The following is an 11805-nucleotide window of genomic DNA, read 5'->3' as shown; positions in this document are numbered from 1 at the left end:
GACAGTAAATGCTCTATTTGCACAAGGACATTAATGCAAGATAACAAAAATATGCAATATAGGTTTGTAAAATATACAAACATAAAAGACCACATAATAATAATAATAAAAGGTTATCTTCTAATCTGCCATACAGTCACTGTACAGTAATACATGGTAAAATGACTGTATTTACACTTTGCAGTGAGAGGAGCCCTTATATCTATACAGTATCCTACCTGTTGGTTTCTTGAAAAATCCGGACAATGGATTCCACTCTGTCCCGGCTGAGACTTGGTTGTACTCATTCACCAGACTTTCTGTAAGATAGCCTGTGGTTTATGACATGGTCTATGATAGTAGCTTTTATTTAATCAGGTACCCTAGCGCTGGCCCTTCTCTGAGCACCACCATGCATTCTAACTCCTCTCTCCCTACCTTGTTCTTGTCCAGGCATTCCTCACCCTTGTCCTGGTACTCGTCTTCCTCTCCCTCATCTAGGTATTTTTCTTACTTTCTTTTTGTTGCTCTATATTTTTCCTTTTCCACACAAGATCAGCCCAAAGGGGTCCTCTTTTAGTGTGTACCATATGGTCATGCAATTGAAAGAACCTCAATACCTGAATGTGTTTCCTAGATGGGAATCAGCTGTGATTGATCTATTTGCATAACTTCAATCAGCTGTTTCAGAGTAGCAATGGAATAGAATACAGGGGATATATATGTGTTTCAATTCACACTATGACCATCTGTTCACTTTGACTTTAGCCTATAAATCAGGTTTAGAACATGATGTTATCCGTTCCGACGTACAGTGTGAAAGCATTTGTAAATTTGGCAGTAAAAATCCATCGTTTTGGTCTTGGTTGAGCTTGTGTGTAAAAGAAGGGGTTCAAGCATTTTAAACTGTATTTGAAAGTGTTAACGGTATGCATTTTGTGTCAACACAACAAGAAAGTGTTAATTGTACAGCCTACACAGACGTGTGTTTTGCTAACTGTGTAAGCACTGTGTAAAATAAACCTGTAAGTGTATATAGAAACAGAGTTATGCACAACGAGTTCAGTAAATTAGTAAGTTTATTCATATTTGTTACCAGCAAATTACACTTGTACTGGTGTGAACAAAACAGCCCATTATCAAGAATATAGAAATATAATGCAAAGTAATATTGCTGTATAATGTTTTCTAATAGCAAGGAAAGGTTATAGAAAAAATGCTATAGCCAAACACAAAGCTGAAGTGAAATGTATATGTGTCAGTGTCTCCTTGTTCTCGTCACTTGCGTGCTTGAGGTTTGTTTATTTGACCAGCAAAAAGAATAGTACCTGGAAAAAAAAAAAAGAATAAAAGACAGCTGATATGCAAAAATGTCACTTTTAATATGCATCAGGTACTTGCTGGTTGTCCGAATAACTATAAACATGAACATAACGTACTAGCATAAAGACCATATATGTTTAAACATATACACGATTAAGAAGCGTGTATAAGATAAGAACAAAGGTGTGCTATCTTGTGTGTACAAAATACCTGTAGGATTGTGTCTGATGAGGAACAAGAATGGTCTATCTATAATCACCAGTGGAGGAGAGGACCTGGCCATCAAAATTGCAGCTGCAGGGAAAGACAGGCAGAAAGAAAGACAGGCAGAAAGAAAGACAGGCAGAAAGAAAGAAAGAAAGAAAGAAAGAATTGACCAGATAGCATGTGCTAGTTATATTTATTACTCTTAAGTACTTTTTAATACCATTTCTGATTCCTGGTTTTTGCTACGATATCCTGTTTGCTGATTGGCTGACCCTTTGCCTGCCTTTGACTTTGAACTTGTCTTGTGTTTTGGAACTGTTTGCTGATTTTCATTAAAACGGTCTCAAGTACATTTACATCCGTCTCAGACTCTCCGTTGTGACAGATTTACCAAATATAAAAATGTCTCTATCTATCTATCTATCTATCTATCTATCTATCTTCAGTGGGGGGAAATAAGTATTGAACGCGTCAAAAAAAATTCAGTAAATATATTTCCAGTGAGGTTATTCATATGAAATTTTCACCAGACAGCAGTGTTAACTCAAGAAATCCGGAAATATAAAGAATTCACAACGTTAAAGTCCATAAATAAAGTTGTGTGTAATAAAGTGGAATGACACAGGAAAAAAGTATTGAACACGCTAAGAAAAAGCAGTTCTCCAAGGCAAGGTAAGACAAGGAACCAGCTGAAATCTGTAAGTAATTATACCTCCAATCTGTGCAAATTAATGTCATCTGGGTTAGTAAATTGATGGCCTATAAAAAGACTTTTCGTTACCAAGGTGTCACACAGAGACCTTCACAACCGTTTTGTTGCAAAACATATTGATGAAGTAGTATACAGATGTATTTCAAAACTTCTGAATCCTCTAGTAAGCACTGTTGGGGCCAATATCCACAGGTGGAAGCAACATCACTCAATCATCAACTGGCCACGCACAGGAGCTCCTCGCAAGATTTCTGAGCAGGGAGTCAGAAGAATAGTCAGAAGAGTAGCCCAAGAGCCAAGGACCACACAGAAAGAGCTCCAGAAACACTTGGAGGCAGTAAGTAGTACCATCGTCACAGAGAAAACAATAGGCAGCGCACTCCACTGCTCACACTCACACCACAAGACTCAGTTACTAAAGAAAAGGCATGTCGAAGCTCGTTTAAAGTTTGCTGCAACTCATTTGGACAAGCCTATGAAATACTGGGAGAGTGGAGTCTGGTCAGACGAGAGAAAAATTGAACTTTTTGTGCGTCATATACACACACCATGTTTGGGGAAGAAATTGCACTGCACATTACCCTTAAAACACTACACCAACAGTGAAGTCTGGAGGTGGAAGCATCATGGTGTGGGGCTGTTTTTCATCACATGGTACTGGCAGACTTCATATAATTGAAGGAACGATGAATGGAGCCCTTCACTGGGAGATTCTTGAGAAGAATCTGATGCCATCCACCAGGATGATGAGACGTGAGTGGAGCTTCCAGCAGAGCAACGATCCAAAACATAGAGCAAAGGAAACTCTCAATTGGTTTCAGAGAAAAAAAATCAAGGTGTTAGAATGGCCCAGTCAATCACCTGACTTGAATCCAACTGCTGCATTTTTATTTTTTTTTTGTATGAAAGGTGCTATACAAACAGTTTATAATTATTATTATTTGTCACGTAATCCATGTAACGGATATTAGGATGGATGCAAATGCAGTTAAAGACTTTTATTTGAGAAAGGCAGGCAGACAAATCCAAATGATGAGCGTGGTCAAAAACAGGCAATGGGTCATCTGGGTGATCTGCAAACAGGTATAAACGAGGCGAGGCAAGAATCGAGAACGAGAAACTAGAAACAAGATCAAAGTACACGAATCAAAACGGGCAACAGGGTACGAACGCTTGGTATGGTGATAACACTCAATACTTCGCAAAGTCATGTGTTCAAAAAGTCTCTTATATAGCGTGGAGTGAGTGAGTGCGAGATTGGCAACAGATGTGTGTGAGATTAGAATTCCAGTGAAGGTGAACGTGTGTGGGGGAAGTGTAGTCCACGGCAGCCATGTTTGTAGGCCGCAGTGCAAGATGGGAAATGTAGTCATTGGTTTGCTGTGATATGACTATTATAAACCAAATGTTTAGCTTTGGCACTTTACCTCATCATCCGATGATGCTAACACACACTTACTAGTTGCAGCAGCTGCTTTAGTTCCAGCCTCATTAACCTCTATCTTGATTTTCTGTAGGGCCTTGGAGAGATGAACGGGTTCTGAACCTGACAAAAGCACCATTTTACAACGATTATGTGTTCGCATTAAAGGAGGCACATACAGACTTATGCACAATATTTACCATGTATAATGGCATCATAACACCTGTTCACTATTTCACAAACCACAAATCTACCACAGTGAAAAACCCTAATGACAAAACTAAAATATCTTGAACATGTGTGATTTAGATTTATCAGTCATAAAATGAGAGGAAACCAAGTGATTATTGAACATGGTTTATGTGCAAACCAAATTTTCATTTGCTAAGATGTTATTTTTTGCAGTGTTCTTTCCTTCATCAACTTATGAAAGACTTGAACTACATCATTACACTCTAGATAAACACTCTGCAGAGTGTAAACACATCCCAGTTACTGATAAATAGTCCAGGACCAATTACATTGGACTAGTTATAGCTATAATGACATTAATAAAACTAACACTTCTGGGGGGAAAAAACATTTAGCAGTAGTTGTCACTCACTGAGGTGTCGAAAGTCAGCTTTTCCCTTAATAAAAATGTCTGTTATACCCAGAGCAGTCAAGGGCCCTTTCAGATCCATCTCCATTTCTGCTGTGAACCTATCCAGAGAGAGCAGGAAAGACATCAAGAAAAAAATAAAATAAATACAAGCTACATTAAACGGAAACGGATTGGCTTTTATTTTTAACACTTGGTATTTATTATATAATAATATTGTACAGTGCCATGGTAATTTTGCTACACTTAATATTCCTAAACACAACAAAAGTTTGAATTTATTATTTTACATTTGAAAATCATTTCTTACTTTGGCAGCAGGAGACGCATCTTTCCCTGACGCATCAGCTGTGCCCAATCATGTACTGTCGCTGTGGTGAGATGAGGTAAGATCGTTGACAACGGTGTCACCCTTTCTGAAGGAAATGCAATGAACATGCTTGTGTGGTTGCCATGATATGGTAATTCTATAACCCTATATTTCACACCATCAGGAGTATTTGCCCAACCTAAGAGAAGAGAACACAGTTTATGAGAAGAGAACAGAGTATAGTGATCAAAATAGCAAATAAATAAACTTATTATTTTGACATTTTTTAAAAAATGAAACTGAGTATGTAGCATGTACGGAGTACTAAATTTAAATGGTGAATGTAACAAAAATACATTTTGTAGAAATGAGAAGTAAAACTGGGATGATGAAAATACAAACCAATTTCAAAACAATGGGCAAAACAGTTATTTCAATTCAATTCAGTTTTATTTGTACAGTGCTTTTAACAGTGGACATTGTCCCAAAGCAGCTTTACAGAAATATATAAACTCAGAATATAGATTTTAAGTGTGTGAATTTATCCCTAATGAGAAGCCAGAGGCGACGGTGGTGAGGAAAAACCTCCCTGAGACGATATGAGGAAGAAACCTTAAGAGGAACCAGACTCAAAAGGGAACCTGTCCTTATTTAAACTTATCGATTCAAATATTATTTGATTAAAACAGTTCTCCAGAGGTGGCGTGGTGGTGCAGTGAGTAACGTTGCCCCCTCACGGCTACATGGTCCCAAATTTGATCCTGAACTTGGGTTACTTTTTGTGTGGAGCTTCACATGTTCTCCCCGAGTCAGCATGGGCTAGCTCCAGGTGCAACTATAGGTAGACTGGCTACAATAACATGACCTCGGCGTGAATGTGTGTGCATAGTGCGCTGCAATGGATTGGCACAGCAATTTTATCAACTTGATTCACCTAACGTACACTAAGACTATTTTTAAAGTGTATTTTTTAGTAAATTAAAAAGAATAATTCCCAGCACAATTAAATAGTCTCACCAGTTTTAAAGAGAGAGAGTTGGGACATCATTGGCACTTTGTAAGACTTCCCATCTCCACCTGTAAAGCTCCTAATCTTGGTGTTCTGGACCGGGAAGCGGGACTTCCACATTCCTTTAAAATAGATCGAGTTTACTACCACTAGCCGGGTCAGCGATGGGTCCAACATATCTGGCTTCAAAAGACTCTGGATGTGGCCTGATGGGAAAATGTGTATGAGGAAATAGATCACACCACGAGTTTTTGATTAGATAATAGCATTATGGTTAAATGTCCATCAACAGTGTTTCATACCCTTTGTGCGGTTCTTGATCCACCCATTGATGTAATCTGCAGACTGCTGTGGGTTGCTGTAGTTAAGGGCATGGCTATCACACAAGTAATTGTACCTACTGGTATTCAGGAAATTGGGTTGAATGTTGAACCCTTCCTGTGGAAAGAGTGCATTGGCGATGAAGGTGGTGTTGGCCTTCGATGTCAGGGCCTTATGCAGCTTCCGTAGCATCTTATCAGGACCTGTGGAAGATCACAGCATTTTAGTTCAATTGTCAATAACAATGGTGATGCCTCTGATCTGCCACCTGCTGCTGACAGGGATCTTGTGTTGTGTTTGCAATTGTTTGATATCCATGAGAGCAGAGTATTTTTGTGAATTTTTTTTTTTAACAAAAGATCAAATGGTTCAACAATAAAGACAATTTTTTACAGCCTTCTTTGCTCATATTTCCCAAGAGTGCCAATATTAGTGGAGGGCACTGTATGTACAATTACTCAAGAATTTTTAGCTCATGGTATATGCCTAAAGACAAAGGTAGTACAATGTAGGATTACATGCGAGTTCCCGCTGCCTTGCCACTACCAGATTAAAAGTTTTATCCAGAGATTAAAAAGGTGTGGATTAAAACTTCCTTTACGTTACCTTACTTTAACTTCCATATATATCATTGTGTTGTCTACCGCTAAGTTAACAGTCTCTGGCCTGTTACAGTACTAAGGTTTAGATTTCTCATTGTGAGATGATGAAAAAAATACAGTATAAGATTATTAAGCCTATTTCAAGATACTTTACTAATTTCAAGCTTTAATGGTAGATAACTTTGCTTCGTTCTGGGAAAAAGGCTTGAAATAAGCAAAATTATCTTCCAAATTATCATCTATCATCAGATAATGAGAAATATTAGACAAATTTGCCTATAATCAAGATATATTAATTTGGTGAGATTTTTTTTTCAGGGTAAAAGCAATTTGCTGCACATGGGCGTTGGGTTCAGGAGATCGGTCAAGAGTCTTAAATATCAAACATGTTTGCTATTTACGATTTGGGATCGGGGAGGCTCTGACTCCATCCCGAGAAGTAAAATAATCATAATCACACCACACAATCGAGGATTTTTTGGACAAAAAGTCGGTAGCGACAAACCTTGAATCGGGCCACCCCCCCGCCCCCCCGGTCGTTAGAGAGGGTGCAAATCGGACTTAAAATCTTTGTGTAGCCAGCCTGAAGTGACACCACAGGCATCACTATGGAGCTCATTTAATCACTCATTTTCATTGTGTTGATTAAATCATGAGAGTTTAAAAATCAAGTTTTAAACCCTAAGGCTTCAGATCAGACATTGTAGATCAGAGCAGTTTCATTTTGTACATTGATATGATAAGAAAGAAGCGCTCTCATACCATCTTACAGGAATGTTTTCTTTCTAATTATCAAAACAGTCCTCACTGCACCACTGTACAGGTAATTCATGGTTTCACATCAGCTAAATATGAGACAAAATAACTCCTATAGACTGACAGAAGTGCCTTTTTAGCTAGTATGTCATTTCTGTTAAGCAGCGTATATTCACCATAATTAACTATGATTAGCTATCGTGAAATTTAAAATGTATGCATTTAAATAACTGTATTGAAATAACACGGGCAGTAAGTTTATTTATTTATTTATTTATTTTAATTGGAGCTAAACTCTCAGGACCGTGGACCCCAAGGACCAGATTTGAAGAACCCTGATCCATCATGTTGGTACAGGTGTACAATTGGTATGTGGGAATAAATTTTATCCAAATTTGGACTTACAGTGTTCAGTTGGGTGTTTTACTTATGAAGGTCATAAAAAGGGCTGTGGTGTTGTTTCTCCTGTGATTAAAGCAGTAAGTGACTTCTAAGCTGTAGTCAGTGCAAGAAAGCTCACAAATCTTATTTTCCAAAGACCTCACATTCCCCATGATGATTGACAGAAGTGAGGGTTTAAATCTCCTCCTCCTCCTCGCTCTCAGCTTTGCTCTGGCTCTTCTCCCCTGGAGTTTTCTCCTGAACTCTGTTGGGATCTCAGGTCTAGCTCCGGGCAGAAGCCTTGTTTTGGAGAGCGTTAACATCTGGTCTTGTGTGTACACAAACATAGCGCAACCCCCAACCACGAAAAGTGTTACCACTGTTACTCTTTGACATCAGCTAATCCTGGTTTTCACTCATAAGCTTTGCCATTATTTAACCAGGAAGACACCAATGTGAAAACATATTAGACAGTTTGAAAAAATAATTAAGTGAGGCCTCTGAGGGCTGGGCCCTTCATAGCTTAGAGTTCTATAAAAGCTCAAAAAAAAAAAAAATTGTACCTGTGGATTTAGTAACATCACCTACTTTCAATATACGACTTCAGCTGCTAGTAAATCCACCAGAGAAGCTACAGATAATAGGAAGATGAAAGTTATTAAGTAAGCTAACAGGGGCTTTAAAGGAAAATCGATCCTTCTCTCACCTTTTTTGTTATATCGGAGTCCTGAAAGGAGCTGTTGCTTGGTATTTCCATGAGCCCCTGGCAACAGTATTCCCAGAATGGAGGCTACACCATGAGGGGAGAGCACCATATTTTCATGTGGCTTCTTTTGGACCATTTGAAGGAACACCTGCAGGCCCAAGTCTGAACCTTGCATGCCATAAGATGGAGACACTGACTGAGCCACAGCGCCACTCAAAACATGCAATCCCAGCAGCACAGGCATCCATAATATAAACATGCACACCCTGGCCAGGGAAGATTTACTCAGAGACCCTGAGAGACAGAGAGAAACAGAGAGAGAAATATAGTCAATATTTCTACCACATAATACTTATCACATGTTCTTTTGCATGCATTGTAAGGACTTTCTGTAAAAAACAAACATTCAAATACTAATGGTCTGATATGCATAATACTGTCAATGAATTTGACAGTTATACTGTATATAGCAGCCCATCTGATATTCTGCAAAAATAATTATAGTGGTATAGGGGAAGTTGTAGCTTAGTGGTTAAGACGTTGGACTGAGCAAATCAAATACCAGCCCACAGCTGGGCCCTTGACCAAGCCCCTTAACCTTCAATTGCTCAGCTGTATAAAAATAAGATTAATGTAAGTCGCTCTGAATAAGGGTATCTGCCAAAATGCTGTGAATGAATGAATGAATGAATGAATGAATGCATGCAATTACAGTACTGGCAGTACCACATCAAAGGACCTTATTATATGGCTACAATAATACTTCTGACTATATTGTTTATAATACTGTAAAACATACTGCATCATAAACTTCACTGTAAATCTAAGCAGGAAAAGCATTTCCCCTCACCCTATTACATGACAGCTACCAACCAGGGAGGGTGATTCCTCTTCCTGTTCAGACAGTACTAGTTTTCCAGGGGGAGGTTAGAGAAATTTGTGTATCTCAAGGGGGCAAAAGTAATTGGACAATTGGCTGCTCAGCTGTTCTGTGGCCATCATTATTCTTTCATTATTTCATATTCAAGTAAGCAGATAAAAGATCTAGTGTTGATTTCAAGTGTGGAGTTTTCATTTGGAATTTGTTGCTGTTAATTCTCAATGTGAAGCTCAAAGGAGATATCACTGCCAGTGAAGCAAGCATTTATTAGGCTGAAAAATCAAAACAACAACAACAACAAAAAAAAAATCAGGGAGATACCAAAAATATTAGGTGTGGCCAAATCAAGGATTTGGTACATTGTTAAAAAGACAGAACACACTGGTGAACTCAAGAACACCACAAGGCCCGAAAGGTCATGGAAAACAACTATAGTGGATGACCGATGAAATCATTCCCTGGTGAAGAAAAACCCTTTCACATCTGGCCAGATCAAGAACCCCATCCAGGACGTAGGCATGTCAGTGTCAAAGTCAACAATTAAGATAAGACTTCACGCTGAAAAAAATAATACACTGATCAACATATTTAAATTAAGGGCAGAATTTCCACTTAAGTAAACTATGTAGCTTTTACATAAAATGGCTTTACAGTTCTGGACAGATTAAGATCAACTTGTACTAAAATGATGGGAGAAAAAGAGTATTAAGAAATGAAGGAACTGCTCATGATTTAAAGTATACCACTTCATCTTATGGTGTGGGCATGTATGGCGACCAGTGGAACCGATTCCCTCGTATTTAATGATGTGACTGCTAAAAAAAAAAAGATCCTGGATGAATTCTGAAATGTATAGGGCTATATTATCTGCCTAGATTCAGCCAAATACTTCAAAACTCATTGGCCTCACAGTGCAAGGGGACAATAACCCAAAGCACCATTTGAAAGCAACCCAAGTCATTTTATAGGTAAGAAACTGGTATGTTCAGCAATGGCCAAGTCAATCACCTGACCTGAAGCAAACTGAGCATGGATTTCACTTACACCTAGAGTACAGGCCTGGCCGAGCAGAAGAAACCCAGCGATTGATGTCTATAGGTTCCGGTCATTAACCGCAAAGGATTTCCAACCAAGTATTTGAAATGACCATTTAATTGATAATTCTGTTAGTTTGTCCAATTGCATTTGGTCCCTTAAAAAGGTAGGACCACATAAGTGCCATGGAAAAAAATATCTTTGTCACCTGAGGCATTCATGTAATCAAACCTCACTTTGTGTTGTATCTTGTGAAAGAGCTCAAAAGGTGTATCATTTTAATTAGTTTTAATGGTGTATAATCAGGCCTATATTGACGCAGTAACACACATGGCTGTGACCAGCAATGGGGACACCAAGGTCCATACCTCTGTAGTTTTGGAAAGCCAGGGATCTACTCTGCAGAAAGCTTGTGTTCCAGGACTACCAGTCTGATGATGGGTCTAACCCTAACCAGAGGAGACTCAATAAAATGAAATAGTATGAAGTGGCTCACATTTCTGCAGTACGTGCCTCTCTTAAAAAAAAATAAAATAAATTGCTATCTTCAGCCCTGATCTCACATCAAGGATTTCTTTTTCCTCCAAAAATGCCTGAAGTCCAATTTCATTCTCATTCTGTTCATACCTTAGACATACAAGATCTCATCATTGTACAATTTATCCGTGCACGTTACACGCAAATGTATTTTACGCCTGAACTGAATGTCTCTGAGCTACTTTTTAAAATCTTTCCTCACTGTGCTGAAAGAAAGAGACATGACTGGCTACAACACAGCCGCCAGATTCAGTCATTATAGCTGTAAGGAGGCGGAATAACTTCCACGCCATATTTACACGTCTATTAACAACAACTTCACTAAATTGCAGATGTTTGTGCATGATCTCTGCAGCGTGAACCTTTTACCCTCATCCAAAAACTAAAGAAAAAGAGCGCTCGTGGCGATTTGAGTAGATATCCAAGGCTTTAGTTTAAACAAAGAACAGTGAAACTCACCCATTGTTGCGTGTCTCTGACAGGGATTGCGAAATAACACGGCAGAGATGACTTTTGCTACGGGGAAGGTTCCCGGTAGTGTCGGGGCGGGGGTAATAAAGTCGTGCCAAAATGCACCACTTCGCTGCGCGCGCACGCGCGAGGCTTTTATAGCCTATACTTACCCCTCACATCCTTACTCACAGAGTTTATTTATAACTCTCAACTTCAGCCTCAGAGCAACGAGAAAAACCCCAACAAAGTCGAAACGGCCCTTTGGGGCTTTTCATGGCTGTTGTGGCACTTTATTACTAGCGTCTTAAACATAATAGTGTAGACTGTTTAAAAGAAGTCTAGAATCGCCTCAGTGTTTATTTCCAGGTGTGGCACAGTTACAGACACGTGTTCTGTTCATAGGATTTTCTTATACTTGTCATTATTCGGCTTTAATGTGCATTGTTGTAGGCCTATTGCTGGCATTTTTCTTTCTGTGATGTGGAACTGTAGATAATCAATTTGTATAGCGCTTTTAGCTAAAGAAATTGCAGCTTTACAAAAAAAAAAAAAAAAAAAAAAAAAAAAGTA

The 11805-nt window shown here is 38.7% G+C and overlaps 1 protein-coding gene across 1 annotated transcript; it reads right to left on the bottom strand.

Moving 5' to 3' along the window:
• Window positions 1-1040: 1040 nt before the first annotated feature.
• Window positions 1041-11767, bottom strand: serpine2 (serpin peptidase inhibitor, clade E (nexin, plasminogen activator inhibitor type 1), member 2). The gene is made up of 9 exons (XM_017491740.3): window positions 11242-11767; window positions 8331-8624; window positions 5867-6088; window positions 5573-5770; window positions 4556-4754; window positions 4249-4346; window positions 3681-3767; window positions 1513-1596; window positions 1041-1307 (listed from the first exon to the last, which is right to left on the bottom strand). The coding sequence occupies exons 1-9, from the start codon at window positions 11243-11245 to the stop codon at window positions 1258-1260; spliced, it is 1236 nt and encodes a 411-aa protein (XP_017347229.1). The 5' UTR covers window positions 11246-11767; the 3' UTR covers window positions 1041-1257.
• Window positions 11768-11805: the final 38 nt, after the last annotated feature.

Source organism: Ictalurus punctatus, chromosome 17 (assembly GCF_001660625.3).
Source record: "Ictalurus punctatus breed USDA103 chromosome 17, Coco_2.0, whole genome shotgun sequence".
Classification (NCBI taxonomy): Eukaryota; Metazoa; Chordata; class Actinopteri; order Siluriformes; family Ictaluridae; genus Ictalurus; species Ictalurus punctatus.
This window is presented reverse-complemented; position numbering and strand designations above follow the sequence as displayed.

Coding starts and splice junctions, on each gene's coding strand:
- serpine2 (XM_017491740.3), bottom strand. Junction 4,755..5,572: donor ACTCTCTCTCTTTAAAACTG/GTGAGACTATTT, acceptor CTCTTCTCTTAG/GTTGGGCAAATACTCCTGAT. Junction 3,768..4,248: donor AGCTGACTTTCGACACCTCA/GTGAGTGACAAC, acceptor TGCTTTTGTCAG/GTTCAGAACCCGTTCATCTC.